The sequence below is a fragment of the Xiphophorus maculatus genome, chromosome 13 (assembly GCF_002775205.1).
Source record: "Xiphophorus maculatus strain JP 163 A chromosome 13, X_maculatus-5.0-male, whole genome shotgun sequence".
Lineage (NCBI taxonomy): Eukaryota > Metazoa > Chordata > Actinopteri > Cyprinodontiformes > Poeciliidae > Xiphophorus > Xiphophorus maculatus.
The window spans coordinates 18,219,867-18,243,378 of NC_036455.1; the positions used below are offsets into that span (position 1 = coordinate 18,219,867).

Here is a 23,512-nt window from a genome sequence, read left to right on the forward strand (position 1 = left end):
TATCTGCGAGATGTTAATAGATGAGAACTTTTGCAAAAGACAACCAACCCAAGTTTTCTTCCAGTTACCAGCGAAATGTAGGATTTTAAAGAATATACAAGTAGGTGATTTATGAATGCTGTTTAAATTTAGGGTAAGCGTTAGGTTTCGGCTTCAGAGAGCTGAGAGTGACGCCTGCAGGTGGAGACCTGATGTGCCGATCACCCGGCACATGAGTGTAGATATTCAGAATATATGTAAAAAAAAAAAAACCAACAAAACAACAACATGCAAAAAAGTCTACATTGTTTTGTTAATGTAATGAATAAAAGCTGCACTAGCCTTATCTGAAGCACTGCATTCTCCATCACATTTAACAGTTTCATTTAAGACATTTTCCTCTCACAATGTTGAAATGAAAGTAAGTGATTAGACTGCGAGCGGAAAACCCCGGTGTGGCCTTTGTCTGTTTAGTGATGACTCATTTGTATTACAATAACCCACCAAGCAGCAATAAAACAACCAACAGAAGAATACTTGAACTAATTATTACTTTATTTTACAAACTTGAAACAAAATACATGAATAAAATCAAAATCCCCATTCTAAAATATTGGCAGCTGAACACAGAACAGGAGTAACGACTAAAATGTATAAAATAAAAAATGTTATCTTCATGATATCTTCACAACTGCAACTTTGTGAGTTGCTTGATTAAGTTTCACTCTTTTTTAATTCAGAACAATATAAGAAAAATCCAAACACCAACAAAATTGTCAGATTTAAGTAATGATGCTGCATAAACTGACATGCATTTTGTAACTTTAAACTAGTGCACCTATATTTTAATCAGCTAAGATTGTAAATAAAGTCATAGAAGAATTTACAGAATGCTCATAATGTGAAGCTGATCAAGCCTTTTCTTTGTTGGCTCATGTGACAAAAGGTAAAATGTCCACATTGAAACAAATTAGAATTCATGCTTCTTGGCTCTAGTTAAAGTCACAGTTCCCGTCTCAGATTTCCTTGATCAGAACGCCGTACGGACGTATTGAACTCTCAGCGATGCTTTTCTCTTCCTCATCTGATTCGTCGTCCGAAACAGGGATGAGCCAGTAACCTGGTTGACAAATCTTCCTCTTCTTTGGATTGATTCGGTTTTGCATGATCACTTTGTAGGTTTTTCCTGTGCTCTCTGACTTGAATTTCGTGCTGTAGCTCTCAGCAACAGAAAGGTTAGGCGTTGAGTAGATTCCTCTTCCGTATGCTTGTCGAGGTCCAGCTTTGTAGTGAGTACTGATGATGCCTGTTTTTCCTTCTAACCCGGTTCCATGGTAGGACACAGGCCACTCTCCAGGCACGGAGTAACTCCTCCATCCACCGGTCCCCAGCCAGGTGTCTCCATCCGGATATTTACCTTTGACCTTCAGGGCCATGCGGTACCAGCCATTTGGGCGCACGTAGCTCTCATTTCCTCTCATGCAGGCAGCCGAGTCAGAGAGATTAGTGAAGTCGAAGTCATAACCCGGGTCAAAGAATTCCTTCTCATTGATGAAGAACTCCTCAGCATTGTCGTTGTATTTGAAGTCCTTCTCATCATTGCCGTTGTACTTGACGTCCTTGCCATCATTGCCGTTGTACTTTTTGAACTTGTCATCAATGCCGTTGTACTTGCAGGAGATCACTTTATGAAAAAAACCATCAACTGTTAAAGTGGGAACAGCTATCCGAGGGTTCACGCCAAGAAGATCTGTTACGCCAAGAAGATCTGTTACGCCTTGAAAAGCTGTTACGCCTTGAAAAGCTGTCCTGCCACGAAGAGCTGTTCTGCCATGAAGATCTGTTACGCCTTGAAAAGCTGTTCTGCCTTGAAGAGCTAGACCGCCATGAAGAGCTGTTACGCCATGAAGAGCTGTTACGTCATCAAGAGCTGTTATTTTGGTCCCCAGAAGCGCGGACAGAGCCTCACATCTCACATTTTTGTCCACAATCATGTTTGACAGAGAACTGTGTTTCCTTCCTGAAGCTCAAGATGTCTGAGCTTTGCTCTGTTGCAACAGGATGTTATATTCATCCAGTGAGATGGGCGGAGTGTCTTTTCTTACTTTCAGTTTAAAGTCTGATTTTTTATTTTACCAACACCACCAATACACTTGCAGATTATTGTGGATCTTAGTTCGATCTGTAGTGTGTAACTTTTATGTAAATATATTTTTCCCATATTTATTAAATCCATTGCATGATGGTTTCTATGAGACGGGTCACCGGAAAAAAATCACGTTCTTCCACCTCCTCCCAGTGTGACTACTGTTGTCTGTAAAAATGCAAAACCAACAAGATCAGCTTTCAATAGCACAACTTTTAGCACTTAAAGTGCACAGTTATTACAACCTTATGATGTGGATTCATGAATCCAGATGATGAATTCATAAATGTGTCTTACATTCCTAATTAAGCGTAGCTCGTCATTCAGTCGAATGACGCTGCTGTTCCACCGCTGTACCTGTGCATCTGCTCTAACCTGTACTTGTCCTGCCAAACGTTTCTTTTGTCACTGTACAAAAGACTGTTAATTATTTGTTTTCAGCCCTCTAGTTTAGGTTTTCTTCGTCAAAGTATTTTAGGTGCAGTAATTTATTTCAGCCACTGGGTGGCTTCATGTTCATTTTGTTACAGCTTGTTTATGGATCTGAGTAGAGTGTTGCGGTTCTCAAGGCTGACTTCGTTCATAACTTCTTTCTATTGTGTGCGTCCATTGAATGTCAGTAATACTGTTGCTGATTTAGTTCGGTTTTGTCAATGTCTAAGAGCTGTAGTTGTGCTTTGTCCCGTTGAGTATTATAGTCGTTTTGGTGTATTTTACTTGTATTGTTGAGAGCTAAAGTTAGCCGTTTAGCATCAAGCTATTAAGCTCGGTTAATTAGTTGCAGCTGTTAATTGTGTTACCATGTGCAATTGAAATGCGTTATTTCTCTTGTATGTTTACCGTGTGAGACTATTATTTGCAGGGTTTATTATTACTATGTATGTATAATTATTATTTACATTCTCATAGTCAGACATTAACACATTTATTCATTTGTGGAAATTAGGTTTATTTGTGAAAGGGTTTACAGACAAATTCTCATAATTTGTATTTGTTTATCTTTATAGGAAACCACACACACACGCCACACACACACCTGTGCCCTTATATGTATAGCTGAACCTCCAGAGCTAATTAAAACCAAGTAAAGCTCAATTCTGGACTTGGACATTCTCTTCTTTCACCAACTCACCTGAACATATATATCAGCTGTTCTAACCCGACACCCTGGAGTGATTGTTTATCCACAACTGAACCAGCTTCAGTCTTCATTACAGTCACCTTGAGCGAACTTCCTCTCTGTACGTCTGAGCCCTGCAGCGCCGCATACGTTTCGCTCGAGCTCTTTAGTGCACACGAATTCATTGCACAACGGTAAACGCAAACTTTGCAATCAATTTTGTCGAGTAAAAACTAATAAGCAAACATTTTGTGCTATAGCAACACCGCCCACGTTTCTCCTCGTGTTTTTCTACTCTCACAGTTAAAATCTTGCAACACTTTTGATTCATTTCACCTCAAATGAACTTTCTTTCTTTATCTCTAAACCACATAACATTTGCTCTACCCTCTTGACTGTAAATGTGAAACCAAAACAGATTTCAAACACTCTGCCATGTTTAAGGAGGACTAAAGCAAAGAAAATTCCAGCTGGTGAAATGAAAAGCAACAAAACCGTTACCGACGATTTGCTTAATGTCATTATAAGTTCTAGCTCCAAACTAAACGGGAAGGTTCAGCGGCAACCGACTTTTAACGAGTTTCACTGAGGCAGACGTCAGTGAAAGTTTAACTTCCCTCAAAGCAGAGGAAAAAATTTCAACCTGTTGTTCTAAAGATACAAACTTGGACGCTTTAAACTGTTGTGCTCAGAGCAGAAATACAATTACAATATTTTTGTAATATTTCTATTTTCATATTTAAAACCGGCTCGTCAGGTCAAGTCAAAGTTTATCTATCCAACAGCCTCAGCTGACCAAACCGCTTCACAGCAAACACAACATCACAGGTAGATAAATGACAAAATAGAAAATAAAATTGGGTTTAGTAAAAAATAATGACAATTATAAAATTGGTAAAAATATTGTATGTATATATATATGATTCCCTTAATCTTTTCAAACTTACAGTTACTTTTAATTGTTTTATTATGTTTTTTAATTGTCCTCAAGCCTAAAAAAGTGTATATTCATATTAGCTGTATCCCTAAAAGTGTCTCTGATTGGATCCTCTGCTGTAGAGGTTTGCACCATATTTAAAGGGGCGGTACAATGTATTCTCCTGGCACAAAGTTCCATTTTATAGCACAATCGAGTCACTATTTTATCTTCAGTTATCATAAAAATGCTGTATACATCAAAAGTAACTTCAAATAAATTTGACGTTGCAATTTGACACATTGAATTAGGGCTTCTGTTTCTTTAAGAAGCTCCTTCTCTTCCCCCTTCATCACGTCATCACAACGGTGCTTCTCCATAATGCCGCTTACAACTGTGTCGGACTGAGAAACAACAAAGAAATTTTATTTTATTTTTTTCTGATGGCTTAATTAGCAAAAGACTCTCACTCATGTTACGGCACAATCAAAAGTTGCAAGAAGTTTTTTGCTTTTATTTCGTTGTGTTGATGTGTCGAAAACCGTTTTAAGAGACTTTAGAAATACAAATTGCGTGATTTCTCTTTCGTCACCATTAAAGGAGCTTGTTTCTGCTTTGTGTTCAGTACACAGTTGTGGATAAATATCTCAAACCTTGTATCTCTCTGCTGATCCTTTTGTCAGCCCTGGGGCAGATCATGCTGTACGTGGACGGGATGAACGGCGTCATCGGCCACCCGGAGACCATCCAGTGGCTCTACACTCTGGTTGGCTCAAAGGTAACGGCGAAGCGTCTGTGCACAAAAAGAGAAAGAAGAGAAAGAAGAAAAAAAAGACTGCAGGCTGTCATTAGCTTTGAATAGCCACCCATTGTTTGGGAAACTGTATTTTTAGCAGCCATCCAAGGAAACGCACACAAACACATCTGTGAGTGTAGCCTGGCGCTCTCAGCTGACGTGGTTCGTTTTTTTTTTTCTCCTTCTTCAGCTGATCTTGCGGAGAGCCTTTAAATGGATATTATAATGTGTGCGGCATATAAACTCCGCATTTAGGACTCTGCAGCACCTTTTGCTGGAGAACTTCACCGGTTGCTGAGGGAGGACAAATCGCATGCAGCAGGGGGGGAGGGGTCCCATAAAAAAAACAACAACACTAAAAATAATCCGTTTTACCATAACAGCCACTTTTATGACCGTAACTGTCACCCTTAACATCAAATGCAACCCTAACTGCAGTTTGTCTCTGAACTGACTCTAATCTCTGAAACGCATTTTGCATTATGGAGTTTTTTTTTTTGTTTTTTAAATCACCGAATCCCAGCACCGCGTCTGTGTAAACAAGTGCACATCTTCCCAGAAGTACCACTGTTTGCTTAGAGACGGAGACAAACAAACAAGGGAGCAAAATAACGTCTGTTTTTCTTTGCTTCCACATCTTAAAACTGTGCCATTCATTATGCGTCGAAGCATAAAGCAAACTGAGTCGCCCCTAAAAAGCGTCGTCGTGTCACTGTTTGTACCAAAGTGTGAAAAGGTAAATGTTTCATCCACCATTACTTGGTGGAAGAAACATTTTGTTCCCACCATGTCCACAGATCATTTAAATTTTCTACCAGCTGTTAAACTCTGAGATATTTTTGGTTTGATTATGTGTTAGGATTTATTTTTCTACACAATAAAACAGGTTGAATGAGGATTAGAATCAGACTCAATGGGAATATGACATTCTTAAGAAAAAATAAACACAATTGTATTAAAATATACATGAAATTTAAGCATTTATATAACCATTTTTGTCCACAGTCCATCTAGAATATCAAACCAAGTGAAGTGGGGGAATGAAATGGTTTATTTTGGGGAATCAAATAAAAACGGGGAAGGGAGGAAATAGTAAGGGGTGATCATGAAAGAGGGTAAGAACAGGCAAACTGACCAGGAGCCACCAAAAACCAGGTTAGTCCATTTTCAGAAATGTGTTTTCATGTTTGGGGGTTTTTTTGTTTTCTCCCCCTTTAGTTCCGGCTGGTGGTGAAAACGGCTCTGAAGCTGCTGCTGGTGTTTGTGGAGTACTCCGAGTCCAACGCGCCGCTGCTCATACAGGCCGTCACCTCCGCGGACACGAAGAGAGGTACAACCATGTACATGTGTTCCTCCTCATGTCGATTTTTGTCTCCTTGAATGCAGATGAGATAGATGAGAGTTCATATTTCATTATCCGTGCAAATTTCAGGCTGCAAGTCTTGGTTCAATGCAATGGAGATCTTGCAGGAGAAAGACGGAGTGGACACCGAGCTGCTGGTCTACGCCATGACCCTCATCAACAAGGTGGGTACATAAGAGCTCCTTCAGAGTCCTCCATAACTATTGGCACTGGCTTTGCAAAGAAATCGTTTTTATGAATCATCTTGAGCCATGTCAAGATCATGAGAGCTCTCAGAGGGCCGTTTGTGCCAGAACGTGTTGATAAAACCCATTAACAAACTGCTAAAATATTAGCAAACCGCTGTGTCTGCATTCGATAAGATTAAATGACTCTAAACATCTCTTCACACTGATGATTGGGATTTTTTTTTTTTTACGGTCAAAATCCCTGATTTAGACATATTTGCCAGACATTTTGCAATATTTTCGCTCATGTGTGATGGTAAAAGTGACTTTTTTTATACTCTCCACATCGACCGCTGACTAAAACTGGACATCATATAAGGTTGAGGCAGCAGTGAGGTAGAAGTGACAAATACCGCCACCTGCAGGTGGGATTTAGCATCTTGGAAGCTCAAAGTCTTTGACAATTTCTGTTGAGAACTTGTAGTAAACTCACAATGATGAGTGAAAAAAGTGTGGGATTCTGTTGATTTTGCGTGAATTTTTGCGATCACAGGATCAAAAAAACTGATTGGTTGGTAGTTTAAAGACAAAAAAAACTGCTTTGATTTGATTGATAGAGTAATATTTAAGCACACAAGGATCATCTAGAAGGTTCTACTTAAGCTTCCTGCTGGACCCTAGTTGGCCACATAAGCCGCCTGGCTGGATTTGCCTCTCTAGGCCTTGAATTTGTCACACGTGTTCTATAACATTTTCACTATATGACGTATAGCGTATATGTTGTGACTTGTGTTTTTGGTGGTTTCTGCAGACACTCGCGGCGCTGCCTGACCAGGACTCCTTCTACGACATGGTGGACAGTCTGGAGGAACAAGGCATGGACACAGTATCCCAGAGACACCTGGGGAGGAAAGGCACTGACCTGGACTTGGTGGAGCAGCTCAACATTTACGAGGTACAAACGAACTATGCATTGGTAATGTACAATGTGCTGCAGATCAGACGGGCCATGTAGTATATATACTGCATTAGATGAACCTTGCTTCTCTTGGATCTTCCAGAGAAGAACCTTTTATCACTCAGCAAAAACATCAAATCTTACCAACTATTTTTGGTCTCGTTTCTAGTGCAAATGTCTTAGTACACTAGAAGTAAGACAGAACTCATTCAGAAGTAACTTGTAAGATGTGGGGGCTTGGTTTAAGGCAATGAATCGTAATATTGACGAAAAAGTTTTAGTTCCTATATCGTGCTGAAATGATACTTGTAAGTATGCCTTGTCTTATTTCAAGCATACTAAAGTGTTTGCACTAGAAAGTAGACCAAAAACACTTGGTAAGACTTGGCATTTTTTGCAATTCTCTTATTTTTCCGCCCCCCGTCTTCCAGACGACTCTACGTCACGAAGACGGCGACGACGGCAGCCAGCCGCCGCCCGCGGGATGCCGCGACCGCCGGCGCGTCAGCCTCGGCGGAGCGGAGAAGCGTCCAGGCCTGGAGAGGCGTCGGAGTCGCCGGGCCTCGCTCGGCCGACCCGGGCAGGCCCCCTGCAGCCCTGCGTCCCCACAAAGGGCCGGCTTCCAGCCGTTCAGCGGACACAGGGCGGAGGATCTCAGTGAGAGGTGAGAGCGCTCGTCCACAGGACAGTAGATGAGTTATGGAGTTTGCTGAAAGACGACCTTTCAAAACCAAACGTGTGTGAACCTCGTAGAGGGGATCTGATAGTTTTACTGCTTTTTGCCTCAGAGCTCTGTCAGGTTTCCTTCCGTCCATGTAAGTTCAAACATTCCTGGGAAGCACATCGACTCCTCATGCACAGGATGTAACAGCCACCAGTGTGTCTCCTCCTCCCATCCCACAGTAACAGTGTGGATTTTCCTTTTGTGATGAAACGTCCCTGATGTCTGCTCTCAGCTGTGTTATCCCACCGTCGGAGTCATCTCCGAATCTAATCCAAGCCTTCACTCTGCTAAACCGGTGCAGTGATATTGCAGTGCTGTGATCATTTCCTACATATTAGGAAATCTGTTTTTAACAAATTCCAGTCTGTTATCTCTCGTCTTAATGTCCTGCTTCATCCACGCTCAGCCGTGGTCATGTGACCAGAGCAGATTAAGGTCCAAGCCCCAGATATTTTGAAAATGTAAACTCTGCCCATGAGGATTAACACTAATCTAGAAAAAAAGAAGGGAAATCCCAATGCTTTTTTGTTTCCTAACATGTTTGCTTTCATGTTCTTGACTTTGTCCTACGTCTCATTATTATGCATTCATCGCAAATGTGCTCAAAACTATATATAATACTAAACTAAATATAATATCCTCATGAATCACGTTGAGGTTTCTGGATTTGACATGACAAAAGATGGGGTGGGGTAAATAAATAAATTGACACATGAATATTTTTAAACAGAAGTCATCTCATTCGTCACACATGGGGGGGTCTAAAGTTGTGGACTCGACTGCAACTCGTCTGGTTTCGGAGTACAAAACAACATTTCAGCGCCCCGATGCTGATCTCCAGTCAGTTTTCCATCTCTCCTTCCAGCATTCCTTTCCTTTCCTTCGTCCCTGCCGTCATAACTTGTCTTCATGCGCATCTTGACCTACTGGAGGCACCGAGCGTCCAATCAGAAACACTCATACGCCAGTGTCCCCCCGGCGTCATTTTAGAGTTCCTCCTCGTGTTTTCAGTTAGCGCTTTTAACCGTCTTGATCTAATATTTGCCACACCGCTGCTTGTCGTCTCCCAAACTAAATGCCCGCAAGGCTCTTAGGTCATCTCTAGTCATTATGTCGGCCTCATCTAACCTTCCTCGTTTATGCGAAGGTGTCCATTTGCATGCTGGTCTCATGTACCCCTTCATCTCTTCCTCAATCTTTCCCCCGAATCTTCCCGTCGTGTGTGCGTTTCCCTCCTCCACCGCCCACCATCGTCCATAGAGAGGAAGAATGTGACGTAGAGGAGAAAGAGGAGGAGGAGGAAGAAGAAGAAGAGACTCCTGTGACTGAATCTGATTCGGATGAGAAGGAGGGGGCTAATCAGACCACCTCCAGGTATTTTAGGTCTTGGTGGTGACATGGAAGTCAAATGTAGCGCTGCTTTCATGTGTCTTGGTGTTTTGTGTAGGGAAGCAGTAGTAAACGTGAGCGTGTGTTTCGTCTTAGATACGCAGCTAGTTTGAGCTTGTGACCCAACAAGTTGTCAACGCATTCGTAAGAAGTCTTAAATTCATAAAAGAAAAGTAAGTTGGCGTGAAATATTTTAATCAGAGGAATTACATTTTGTCTTGATAGAACTATTTCATCTTGTTATAAGCAGCTTTTTTTTGTCAGGCTAGAGTTTAAGTGGTGTGCAGACATCTTCATTGCGTTCTGTGACTCAAGGCGGTTGAGGCTACCGCTAACTAGCTGGGAATGTATTCTTGCTAGCTAGCCTTTTCTGCATCTATTTTATAATTAAGTGCAAATTTGTCACCAACTGGCTAGACGACGTTCCACTGGCTCACTTCTTTTGCTAACCCATGAGAGGTTAGGTGCATTGGTGCTTTTAACCGTCTTGATCCAATATGACGGTTGAAAACTCATGACAAGTTTTTAGCTTGTCATGAGCTAAAACGTGTTTAGTTTGGCATAAAGCCCTCTGTAAAGCCATATACAGAGAGCCATATGTAGTGTGGGAAACACACAGAGCCGCAAAACAAACCCCAGAAATTTTGTCGTTTTTTGCTAGGCACACAACACGATTCCTCGACCATCCTCTGCGTTTACAGTTTTTTCAGTCTTAAATTCATTCAAAGTGGCATTAAAAGGTCTTAAATTTGACTTGTTGAAACCTGCAGATGCCCCGCCCAAGTGTGTTGTGGTTTTGTTAACAGCCTCTCTCCAGGTATGTTTTCTGAAACCTTCAATCTAATCCTCTGTTCCCAGGGCTTCGTGCCCTACGTCCACCGTCCACAGGACCACCCTTCAGTCCATCACCATCTCCTCCAGAAAGGGAGCCACAAAGGACAATGAGCAGAAGAATCAGGCAGAAATACACCTGGCGTCTACGTCGTCCCCCTGTACCCCGACTCCCCCTTCTCCAGAGTGTGGCAGTAGTCTCAGCCCCCAGTCCCAGCCCTCCCTACTGGCCACCCTGCTGGCCAGGAAGCACTCTACAGTCACTGTCCCCGCCACCAAGGAAGTCAGCCCGCCGCTGCGCGGCAGCTCCCACCTGTCCCCAGACCGCGTCCCCTACCTGCCCCACTCGCCCTTCCACCTCTTCTCGTACGACCTGGACGATGAGCCGGCGCCGTCGGCTCAGGCTAAACGCAGCGAGGAGTCGCCCAAAACAACACCTCCCAGGTCAGACGAAGAGCAGAACTTCTTCTTCTTCTCATGGCTGCCAGGAGATGTTTCTTCTTTTTTCTTTTTTTTTTTTTCCATGCATCCACTTTCTGTTTCTTGCTTTTATGTTTTATGGCACCGACTTTGGATTTCTTTCGGCACCACTTTTCTTGCTCACCGACATGTTTCCTTCTCACTTCCTTCCCGTCACGCTTTGCGCCTCGAGTCCATCGCTGCTGTTGCCTTCCTCTCTCCTCTCTTCACGTAGCTGTTCTCAGTCTTCATTAGCTCTCCTGCTGGGTCGGTAATCTGCACTTGTTGGGAGCTTTCACAGTTCCAAGCTGTCCCCCTGTTTTTCAGCGCACGGTAGTGCATCCACTGATCCCTTCTTATCCTCTCTGTCTTTAAATCTCACTCCCATTCCCCTTAGTTTCTTACCTTTTAGCAATGCTTTATCTCTTCTTTCTGTTTCCATGATTTGCTTTAGTACTTTCCTTTGTTTGGGGTTTTCACACAACCACTATCATGTAGCCTGTGAGGAATATGGGTCACTCAGTTGACTCTGTTAGTGAGTACATTCATTGTGTTCAACTCTGTTTCTGAAACAATGTGCCTGAATTTGTTTCCATTCTTTTTTTGCTATAAAAAATTGTTTTATTCACATCCACTCGCAAATGTATTCACACCCTTTGACATTTTTTCCTCACATTTTGGACGTTTTCTACCATGTTTTTCGTACAGTTAGCTACTTTTAGTTTCCTCAAACCCAGTAATGAAAAGCACACCATGATGCTGCCACCGCCACATGTTACCCTGGTAACGTGTGAAGGGGTTGTGCTCAAGGTTTCCACCATGCAGAGTTCTGTAAGTCAGGCAGAAACGTCGGTTTTCGTCTCATCTGATCAGGACAGCAACGGAAAGGTTTTCACAAAACAGCTGTATTTTTTTACAAGACGCTATTAAAAAAAAGATTGATTGGTGTTGCTTTTTTTTTATTATTTTTTAGAGTTCTCAGAGTAATGAGTCACCGTAACGACAAAAAAATAAAATAAAATCACACCAAAATGCCCTCTGTGAGGTGATAAAATGAAGGAAAGTTCAAGAGCTATGAGCACGGTTTTCTTTTGGCGTTATGTCATCACTTTCATTTGGGCAGCAACGTTTTACATCTAAAGCCAGCAACTGTTTCAGAATCGCACAAACGCTTCAGTAGTGGATAATTAGGGTCACCTTAGTGCTGCACCAGCCGTATTACGTAAGAGGGGGGTCTGCTCGGGGTTCATGCCTCGAGTCTTACGCACTGAGTGTCAGGTGACCGGGCGACTAATGACTTCCATCAGTGTTGCCTTCTTTTTTTCTTTTTTGACTGTTTTTTTTGTTTCCTTTAGGAATGGAGTCGCGTCGTACACCTCCCTCAGCACCCCGAGTACACCCACAACGTCGAGGTGAGGGGGCGACGTCGACGTTTACTCCCAACGCTTCCTGACAGACAAAAAAAAAAAAAGCACACCAATGTGGAGGGAACACGTTTGTAATAAACATATAGAAGTCCTCACGACAGTGCCTGTTTGTTGTTAGGGTGGCGCTAGGGGGGCTGCTGTCGTCGTCCTACCGACAGCACCAGGAGTCTCTGGCGGCTGAGCGAGAGCGCCGCCGTGTGGAGAGGGAGGAGAGGCTGCAGAGGATAGAGCGAGAGGAGAGGAACAAGCACAGGTGAGGCAACGTTTGCTTTGTTTTAAAGCGGAGTCTCGGAAAGTTTCCCGGCAGCAAAAAGAAAACAGTGAGAAAGTGGAAGCAGCAGAAACCAAAGACGTAGCGTTTTTATTCAAAGACATGAGGAACGTTACACTTCATCAGCGTGGCTCAGTCTTTATGAGAAGGTAAAGTAAACGTGTTCACTTTACCTTAAAAGCCCGGGGGCCAAATCCGGCTCGCCATAATCATTTCTGTGGCCCTCTAGACTCTAGAGAGCCACATAAATATAACTTTCAATATAAAAGTTGTGTTTTTGAATATTTTAGTGATCAAATCAAAGCTGTTTTTCATTTGTGTATTTCCAAAATACATGAAAAAAATGAGCTAATTTCAAGAAGTACTCATCAAAAGCAAAGACAGATATTTGTTACTATTTTAATAGTTAGTGAGTCGTGTTTATCAATATATTCTGTCACAGCTGGCCCTTTAAGGACATCTGTGATCATGATATGGCCCAACATGAAAACGAGTTTGACACCGCTGCCTTCAGTGTTTAAAGCCGGATAAGACATTTTTATTTTTGTGTTGAATTCAGAGCAGTTTATTTATACAGCCAGAGGCTGCTATGAATGTCTCATAATCTAATAACTTTACGTTTGTCTGTTTGCTCACGCTTAAAACAGAAAAACTAGATTTTCTTTCACATTTATTTAACCATGTTGGTCTCATTGATGTCAGAGATTTATTTTTGCAATTGTTGTAATAACAAAAGTTAATGCTACAGTAAAGTTATCCGTTGCATACGTGTATAATTGTTCAGATTTACTAAATGTAGGTTTGGTTTTCAAGGTGTGGGTTAAAAGAAAAGAAATCTAACAAACTGGTTTTACCACAACACAGACTGGAATTTACTTTTTTGTGGTTTTTCTTTACCACGCTGGTGGCATGATGTTTATCTGTATCAATTCTCCGTTTGTGTGTTTGTGTGTGTTCCAGCCGCGACTATGTGGATAAAATGGAAGAGGCCCGGCTCGCGCGGGAGGAGCGGTAAGTTCCCGCTTGTTCTTAGGTTGAATCGACGCCCTCAGCTGCCACAGCCTCACAGTGTGATGTGTGGGTGTGTGTGAGTGTGAATGGCGTGAGCTCGCCTGTTTTCTCCATCCTCCTCCCCGTTTGGGAGTTGATTGTTTTAGCTGCGCGTCTTGAGACGACCCGATTCGGAGGTCTTCGCGCTGAATCCTCGCACCGATCCTCTCCTTACACGCAGGAAGAGTTTTCACGACGCCTGTAAATCTGTGTTTGTGTGCAGATGGGAATCACAGGAAAGCGAGGGACTCGGGGGAGGTCATGCCAGTCGTTCTCAGTGTGGCCCTTTTATATTTGCAAGCCAGCTGTTTAAAAGCTACACCCAGAGTTTCTCTGTCGCTCCCCGTTTTAACCGAGAACCCAGCTTCTGAGAAGATGACTCGCGTCGGCCGAGGGAGCCGCGGTGTGTTGTATTTACGACGCATTTGGGTGTCGTGCTTATCGGGCTAGCACACATTTTTGTGTCCTCCCCACCTAATGTCCCTGCGGTATCCATTTACTTGACAAACAGCACAGAAACATCTGGTCCAAAAGGAAGAGTTGGAGCTTTAACTCCAGATAACAAAACAGATCGTTTGACAGCCTGCTCTCTCTGTGGGCTGCACTTTGCAACAAGACATATTTTACGCTGCTGAATGAGTTTTAAGACACAAAATATTTAAACCTGTTAAAAGTTTAAACAGTTACACTAAGCCTACTAATGTTACAAGTGTTAATATCACCCAGCTTAAAGCTCTACAGACAAACAGGATACTTAAATGTTCTTAATCTTAATCTTGGAAATCTTTATTTATTTATTTAGAACATGCAAAATGTCAGAGAAGATAGCCCAAGATAAATAAAAACAAAACTTAGTCAGATTAGTAGGCAAAACCACAGGGAAATAAATGAAGGGAACAAAGAACCAACAAAGACTAAAGAAAATAAAAGAAAAGAATAATAATAGCAAAGAAATAAAACAGAAAGGAAAGAAGTGAAGAATTTAGCCAAGTGGTGAAAATGAAAGGAATCTGTGAAAGTTGGGAAGCTAACACGGAAGGAAGCAAGGGGAGAGAAAATTAAGACTGAAGGAGAAAAAAGACAAAAGGAAGTGTGGAAGAAGGAAGGATGGAAATAAGAAAAGAAGGGGGATGACGAAAGAAGAAAGGACGCAATGAATGACGAGGAAAACGAAAAGGAAGGCAGCAAGGGAGACTGAAGTAAAGGAAAGAGAAAAATAAGAAAAAAAGATTAAACCGATTTTAATTTAATTCTATTCCATGCAGCCCAGAAGCTTTATATTAATTACTTATTATAGATATTCTAAGATGCAATAGTGAACGCTTTAAAACATAGATTAAACATTTACAAAGTTTGCATTTAATGCAGTGAATGTGTATAAAAATAAACTGCGTATCCAGGTTTTAGATAAACTACTGAAAACTAACTTATTATACCACTGGTTAGCTGCCACACTACACTTTTGCCTTTTTGTGGGATTAGTGAATATGCAAATGCTCTTCAACTCTCCCCTCTGCAGCTTGTTACTTATTCCCAGGATCATCCAGAACACAGAGAGCGCCCTGCGCCCAACATGTGACCCAGCTGGGGTCACATGTTGGGGGCGGGTGGGTTTAGTCACAGTGGAGTGATGACTTCTGAGCCCGTCACTTGGTGTTTGGTTTTCTGCAACACACACACACACACACAGTTGTGCGGCTCTGACACAAACGAGCGCCAGCGAAAACACACGCTGAGCTAAAAGCTCACCATTTATAAATGCAGAGTTAGTCTGAAAAGCATCGAGAAGTGAAAGAGAACCAGGCAGAGAGGAACAAAGTACTGGCAAAGAGTCTGAAACTCATCTGAATTTAAACTAGTGGGGAAAAGCTGCATTATAGTTAACTACATTACATCTCTTGCGAAAGTTTGCATTGTTTCAGCTGCCTAAACTAAGTTTTAAAGGGAACAAAGGGAGATGGTCACGCTAACCGTTCGTCTTCCACCAATTCTACCATCTAACATTTTCTCCACTAGGTTCTGGCCGACCGTCCAGTGTCAAAGCATGCTAGCTGCTTTCTCAACTGAACAACTCTGCCAGATTAGCATAGATTATGTATTTCACATACATTAATGTGAAAAGAAAGGTTCGCAGATTATTAACTAGCTTTTTTCATCTCTTAAGTGAGACTCTGCTTGTAGCTGTCTTACCAATCGGTCTGAAGAAAGTTTGCCGTTCTCTTCGCTTTCAGCTGTTAGATGTTTGAGGGTTTATGTGGGGGAAAAAAAAGATTAAACCAATGGTTTATGTGGAAAATCTAAAAGAAAAATGTATGCTGGAATGTAGCTTTAAGTAAATTATAGATAAGCTGTCTCATTTGTGATGGTGATTTTGCTTGCTTCTGTGGTCGTTTTGGTGCATCCTTAGTAAACATGAGCAGATTATACAACAGTTTATGCTTTAATTGGTCAAGAACAGTTCTGCAGAAACGTACAATGCTCTGTTTTCAAAGAGGGATTAACTCACAATCAGCTCTCAAAGCGGGAGAGGTGTGTTTTGCAAACTCCCATTCATGCGCTTGCAGGGGTGTTTGCGTGTGTATACACATACAGTACATTGAAGCCAACTATACACACTTGGCTCACACTAAACTTCGGTTCACGCCTAATCACATGCAGATAGGGGACCCAACACACACCAGAGCGTTCGTGTCTGGTTTCTTCAGACATCTGAAGTGTCCTGATGCTAATGAAGCCCTAACAGAAGCTGCACACATTCACAGTGCGGTGGGAAAGAGGAGGGGTTAGAGAAAGAAGAAAGACACTGAAAGAGAGAGAGAGAGCGAGAGAGGGTTGACTCGGTGCCCTAAATTTCCATGAGGGCCAGCAGGTTGAACGGGGAAGTTTAGTGGTCGGAGAAAGGGTGGAAGTGAAGAAGGAGAAGGACAAACAAGTGGAAAAGGACATAAGGAAGGGATCTGCAACAGGTCTGGCCTTTTTTTTTTTGTCGTTCTCTACTCTCTTTCCCTTTCTTCCAAACCTTTACGGCTGGCAGGAGTGATGCTGAAAGATTAGCAGATGAACCTGAACATGGGGAGGCAGAGGAGTTACTTGTAACGTCGTGTTCAAGTGGCATTGACAGCAGTAGAGGAGACGTGAGATCCACTGACTCTCGGTTGCATCGTTTATAATCGATATACCGTCGTTGGTCGAGGTTTTTCAACAAGTGGTTTCGCTTTAGCCAACATCAGCGACTCATCTTTGGCTCTTTCAGGTATAAAAACGTAGAACGTCTGGCGGCGGAGGAGTACGAGAGGGACCGCGTCCGGGTGTCGAGGACTCGGCCTGACCTCAGCCTGCCCTTTGAACCCTCGGAGGCCTGGCCCTCGTCATCGCGCAGCAGCACGCCATCATCCTTTGCCTCCCAGGAGGAAGGAGAAGCTGACCTTGAGCCCGAGACGCCGGGCACGGCCTGCACCCCCTCTGAGGCTGGTAGGAGGAGTCGTGTTTTAACAGAATCACCTGGTGACACAGGCTTTGCTAAAATGTCCAATCTTGGGCTCAATAGGACGTAGGCTAGCTACAAGCACAAAGGTTGACCTTGTTTTTTTTTTTTTTATTAAATCTATGTACTTACCATTCTTTCAATAAGGCCCCACTCGTTGCTGCTGTAAAGAAACCAAACATTGCTTGGACAACTATATAAAAAAAAGACAAATTTGGTGGTTTTGAAAATATTTCTGCTCAAGAAAAAAAATGCATAGTGACATTGCAGAAGCTAATGTCACTGTGCTTCTGTGACAGTGACACAGAATTAACCTAAATTTATTAGGTTAATTTAGTAGTAAATTAACCTAATACATTTATTAGGTGAAAGCTGGCATGTCTATTAAACCTGCTAGCCTTACAAACAAGCTAGTCTCAGCTAGGTATACTTGCTTTTCATGAAAAAAAAGGATTCTGAAATTATGGCTTTTATGTTGCTGATAAAACAGTTCAGTTGTATTATGCCGATTTGAATCAATCCTTTCTTGTGGGGGATAAATGGTTGAAAGACTTAAATGACACATTTTTGTAGGCATGACAACCTTCTGTGAAGCTGAGTTTATCTGTGGTGAGCAAGTTCATAAATGCTAGATAAGATGTCTAGCTAACGTAGATGTGTGACCCATGTGGACTTTTCTCAAGTCTTGTCTCAAAGTGGACCCACTTGGGTTGACTAAATAGCTCCCAGAGGGGTTAACAACGTTGGGCTTCCTCCACAGGCAGAGTCAGTTGTCAGGGTCTCAGATGAGTCATGAAAAAAACGTTAAACATCCATGTTGTGTTACACGTTTTACTCATTGTTGCCTTCTATTCAAGCTAAATAAGCAGTTAGCATGCTAGGGTGAGGTAGCCGTCACACAATCCTATTTGGAGCTAACCCTTTTCGGTCATTTATTATATTTTTGGGCCCCACATGTAAAAAAAAAGAAAGATTGGTAGCATCTAACGGCATATTAGACTAAAACTAGCCAACTTTAAGCTAGCTTTGACAGGCTATAGAAGGTAGCACACAATGTATATATTTGTCGTCACAGGGTGACATATTGAGTTGTAGTGTGTGTAGGATATAGGGAGTTAACATGTTGTCATTAAGTAACACCCCAGTGGATCCCCGAACATCATCCTTAATGTTGGCTGATTAGCATCTAAAACTAGCGAATTTTGGCTCGTTTTGACGCGGCGTTGTATTTATTTGTGTGTGTTAGCAGGTCCTTGAGTCTGAATGAAAACCAGAAGGTCATCTGTTCAACTCCCAAGCATCTGTTTTGCCCCTTAGCAGTAAAACGAAAACTGCTTCACTTTGCCGTTTCAATTAGCATACAACTATGTGCAGTGCAAGAGAAAAAAGAAGGCAGATTGTGGACGTAGTAAGGGAAAGGAGGGGATGCGGGAGGTTCACAGTGACAGGGAGGATATGAGTTCAAGGGTCAAATTGCGTTTTGAAAGAAGCTTTTGACAGAGTGATCCCCAAACATGTCATGCAAGAAAAAAAACAAAAAAACAGCCTTGTTTTGGAGCACAAGCGAAGCCATGGGCCTCAGCACTTTAGCGCACAGAGGCGAGCGTCTGCGGCGTGTTTTTCTAGACCCTGCCTGCATCACTGCTCGGACTGTGCTGCCGATTTACGTGTGTGTACCGTGTACACGGGCGAGATTCGATGTAAACAGGAACTTAATTCCTCATTTCCTGCTCATATTGAGCTCCCCCAACAGCCCGGCTTTGTGCACCGCCCGTATTGTTTACATTACGGCACGGCTGCGTGTTTTTATTTCTCTTGCCGGAAAATGGTTCAATTCCATCCAGGCCAATGTTTTTGCCAGATATAAATAGCACTTCGCTACAAATAACTCTGGTCTTTCAAACTCTTATTCAAGGTGAACGAAATTCTAGTGTGACTAAACAGCTGCGCTCTCTTGTGACAGAAGAAGCCGACGACTCCAGTGCCAGCGTAGAAGCGGAAGAGAAACAGGCAGGAGCCGAAGCAGAGGAAGTGGAAGAACAGAAGGAAGTGGAGGACGAAGAAGTGCAGGAGGAAGTGGCGACGGACAAGGAGGAGGACGTGAAGGAGCCTGAGCAGGAAGTGGAGAAGCAGAGAGAGGAGGAGGCGGAGGAGGACAGCGGCATCCTTAGTGACAAGGAGCGACAAAATGAGGAGGTAAACGAGAAGGACAACTGCTCGGCCTCCAGCATCTCCTCCGCCAGCAGCACCTTGGAGAGAGAGGAGAGGGTTAGCACGGAGAATGGTGGGTAGCCTCTAATGGAAAATCATCAAAATTCTCCTTTTTGTGGCTTTAATTATCGGGAATTTCAAAAATAACTTTGGGATTACCTCTTTACTTTTTTTTTTTAACCCCCAGGCTTTAAGGAGGCAGAAGTGAACGAAAATTGCAACAAGCTCCTCGATAGCAAACTCTTCATGCTGGACATGCTGTACTCCCAGAGCTCAAAGCCCAGCGCCGAGGAGGAGGAAGAGGAGAACGCGGAGAAGGTGAAGGAGAAGGGGGAGGGGGAAGAAGAGGACAGGGAGACCCATCAGGAGACGAGCCTGGAGAGCAGCAACAAGGAGGACAAGTCGGAGCAACGACGGGGTATCCGTCCGATCGCCGAGCGCTTCGGTGACCTGGTCAAAGACCTTGGCTCGTCCCACCCCCACCTGGACGCCCCGGCCAACGAGCCGCCTCCTCCGCCTCCGCCCCCTCCCAAAAAGGAGTCGGACACCATCTGGGACCAGCTCCTGGCCAGCCCCGGAGAGCTGCGCATCAGGGACATCAGCTTCACCGACCTAACGGACGACGATGACAAGGACATTCTGGACGCCGTTCTGATGGGAGGGTGTGGTGACCTCCCGCCTCCGCCACCTCCTCCGCCGTTCATCCCGCGGCTTCCTCCACCGCCCCCCATTCTAGGTTGCTGCCCTCCACCGCCTCCCTTGATCGGCGTCTTGAGGCCTCCGCCGCCTCCGTCCTTTAGCGGTCCAGCCACGGCGCCCCCTCCCTCCGAGCCGCCTCTCTTCAACAAGAAGAAGAAGACAATTAGGCTCTTCTGGAGCGAGGTGAGTCGGGAACAGTTCTAACCTGCTGATACCGATTTTAGCCACTTATGATTTTCCCTTTTGGAGTTTGTATTAACGGCATTCTACAATACATGCTTTTTTTATGTTGGCCTTCCTGCCCTTTCCTTCATGTCTCTCTCTGTCAATTTCCTGTCTGAATTCTGGAAATAAAGGCCACTATTGCCACAAAAACCTAAAATATACAGACCGACGTGAACAGCAAACACGACTCTGTATACGCAGAAGAAACAACTTCTTCCATCTTTTGTCCTTCCTCTGCCTTCATTTCATTACTCCTCACTGATACTCAAACTTCTTTGCTCAGTAACAACTTCTACATTTAGGAATTTTGTCAGCACAACCTTTTGGATCCAGACTAGTCGTCATATTGTCAAAGTGATTTTGTCTGTTCAGCCACCTAATTGGATTGCCTGGCAGATCCAGAAAGCCGCTGTATGACAGTGAAAGTCCCAAAGGAGTTACAATTACATGGAGAAATCTGCATTTCAAATCAGTGAACATGAAAATGGGCTTTACATACATTTAGCAAATATGCATTGGCCTCTGCAATTACTGAAAGAGCAGATTTGACAATGGCTTATATTGACAATATTTTAAGCTCTGGTAGGTTTAAAATAAATTAACCTCTCATGACTGTAGCACAGTTGCACAACATTGAATTGAGTACATTTAATGTCAAATGGATGGTTCTGCAGCAACAAGGTACTGTGATCAATTCCTGGTTGGAGCTCTTCAGTCTGGACCTTGCATAATTTCTATGCATTGGTGGAGCAATGTTTAGTTAACTAGAGGTTGTAAACTACTTTAAACTTTAAGTGGACGTTTATAAAGGTTCCTCTTGTTTGTCATTTGTTGCTCTGTAGTGGATTGGTGAAAATCTTTCTCGATCACATTCAGATTGAGACCTTGCCTATTCTTTATAGACTGTCTAGACTCTTGTGTCATCTCTCATTCTGTCCTCTCTTCAGCTCAGGTGTTCAGTAGGAGGAATGTTGACTTTATTTTGAATCACTATCATTCTTTTCTTGCATAGTTCAAAAGATCTTGATTTAAAATGGTGTGTTTCAAAGTGTTCCCAGCAACCTTCCGACCAAAAATGGCATAACAGCACAAGTATTCGTCTCCAAAATATCCAGTATGGCCTTGTTGGGCTGATATGCACAAGTGCCAAATGAATACACCGCTGTTTTGTTTAAACAGCAGTGTATTTATATCCTTTACACAAATTTAGGAAATCAAAACAGACACAGGCAAATAATATTCCTAACTCCAAAGTCAATGGATAAAACACAAGATCAATTTCAGAGTTAAAAACACCAAAATAAACATTATTAAAACTTTCCTATATATATAAAAACTGCAGCAGGTACAATTTCTAAAAAAACAATTGGTCTCTCTAAATTGTCCTAAGTGTGAATGTGTGTGCGCAAGGATAAGTGTGTTAGATGATGATGGATGAATATTTGTTAAAAGTGTCTGACAGTAAAATATGAAACAGAGGATCTGTGAAAATTCCTCTGACTCTGCTGCTGTCCAGAAACAACCAATCAGAACCAAAAGACAAACTTTGGTTCTGATTGGTTTCTAATGCGTTGAATATGTCTCAGCACATTCAACACATTAGACTACTAATGTACTGCATCTATGCAATTGGCAGAAATACAACCTAACATTATATCATCATTATTTATAGAATGATTTAGAAAACAAAATGCTATACAGATTTGTCAAAACTATTTCGACCCATATTAGAACTTTGCATTCATTTCCCTTCATTTTAGTTGCTGTGATTTTGCTTAACACAGACATTTTCCCTAATCCTAACCCTATCTAAAACTTAATTCACATTTTACCTCTAAATGTTACCCCTGACTCAAAGCAATGAGTCCATCGTATTAGGACCAGGCTTTGGTCCTAATATGATAGAACCAATATGACACAGGACATATAATGGTGCGTTCACACCAAACACGTTTTGAGAGTCAGGCGCATCTGATTTACATTCAACATCTATGTGGAGGCGCGTTTGGAGCGCCTAGCGGCCGTTGGGAGCATTTGACATCAAACGAGTCCATGGCATCCAACACTCCACATAGACTTTGAATGTAAACTGGACTCACCTGACCCTCTATAGGAGTTTGATATTAATGCATCATTAGAATATTCAGTTCCATTGGTAACAATGACATCCGCAGTGATGTCATAACTATGATATCACAAAGGAATCTCTCTCTTGACTGTAGCTCACAGACAGTGTTTTCTCAGACCTGTTCCACAGTTCTATCGCGACAGATCACTCTTTAGAGCACATTCGAAATTATTCCTTTCAGAGAAGAAATAATTTACCAGAATATAGATATGAAGCAACAACAGAATACTTGTGAACATGAAGCTTTTCCAGCTGAGCTTTCATGGATTGAAATGATGGAGCAAAACATCCAAGTCGACTACGACGAAATCCTTGTTTTTGACGATGACAGCGAGCCGGAAGATGAATCATCGGAGATCCAGGGTGAACCAAGTCCTTCCGGCGACTTTGAGAGCCCAAGATCATTGGAAGTCGAGCAGAAAACAACTCCTTCTGCTGGCTTCGAGATCACCCCCTTAGTGGAAGACGAGGAAGAGTCTAGCCAACACGTCATCAATCTCACAAAGCAGGTAGACGATCTTAAAGAAGAACTGCAGAGTAAGATTTTTGAACTCCGTGAGGAAAGAGACAAAAGGATTGCATGTCAGGCTGAAGTGAAATCACAGCAGGAGGAGATTCATAAGCTGCAAAAAATGTTGGAAAGAGAACGTCATCTGCAAGTCAAACGTGAAGGTGAATCAAAGAGCATTCTTCAACAGCTGGATCACTTCAAGAGGGAGGCAGAAAAATATGAATCCCGCAATAAAGGTCTGATTGAAGTAATGATTGAAGGATACAAAGAGAGACTTAAATTTGAGGAACAGATCAAAACTCACACTGAGCAAGCTTCCAAAATCAAAGAACAGGAGGAAAAAGTGAAATCATTGCAGGGTCAGGTTGCAGACCTGAAGATAAAGTTGAAACTTGCTCTGGAAAACAACCATCCGAGAGTCTCCACCCAACCAGAGGTCCCCCTGCAAAAAGAAGACTCCCTGCAAACAGAAGAGACCAAAGAAAGACAGACCTCCAATCCATCAGGGAGGTCCGAGGAAAGATGGACCTCCAATCCATCAGGGAGGTCTGAGGAGAAGCAGACCTCCAATCAACCAGGGAGGTTCGAGGAGAAGCAGACCTCCTATCAACTGGGGAGGTCCGAGGAAAGACGGACCTCCAATCCATCAGGGAGGTCG

At 42.7% G+C, this 23,512-nt stretch overlaps 1 protein-coding gene across 5 annotated transcripts in view; it reads left to right on the plus strand.

Annotated features, from left to right (window-relative positions):
• Positions 1–23,512, plus strand: part of LOC102223689 (FH1/FH2 domain-containing protein 3-like) — a 91,759-nt gene that overhangs the window by 42,476 nt on the left and 25,771 nt on the right. For 2 of the 5 annotated variants that reach the window (XM_023345382.1, XM_023345384.1), the window contains exons 6-19: positions 4,845–4,939; positions 6,176–6,287; positions 6,390–6,484; positions 7,299–7,442; positions 7,877–8,109; positions 8,234–8,260; positions 9,430–9,543; positions 10,417–10,833; positions 12,204–12,260; positions 12,394–12,528; positions 13,507–13,557; positions 16,850–17,067; positions 19,044–19,364; positions 19,479–20,173. In XM_023345382.1, the coding sequence (XP_023201150.1) occupies positions 4,845–4,939; positions 6,176–6,287; positions 6,390–6,484; positions 7,299–7,442; positions 7,877–8,109; positions 8,234–8,260; positions 9,430–9,543; positions 10,417–10,833; positions 12,204–12,260; positions 12,394–12,528; positions 13,507–13,557; positions 16,850–17,067; positions 19,044–19,364; positions 19,479–20,173 (2,714 nt within the window). The remainder of the gene's footprint in view (positions 1–4,844; positions 4,940–6,175; positions 6,288–6,389; positions 6,485–7,298; positions 7,443–7,876; positions 8,110–8,233; positions 8,261–9,429; positions 9,544–10,416; positions 10,834–12,203; positions 12,261–12,393; positions 12,529–13,506; positions 13,558–16,849; positions 17,068–19,043; positions 19,365–19,478; positions 20,174–23,512) is intronic. The other 3 variants (XM_023345383.1, XM_023345385.1, XM_023345386.1) reach the window with 3 other exon arrangements.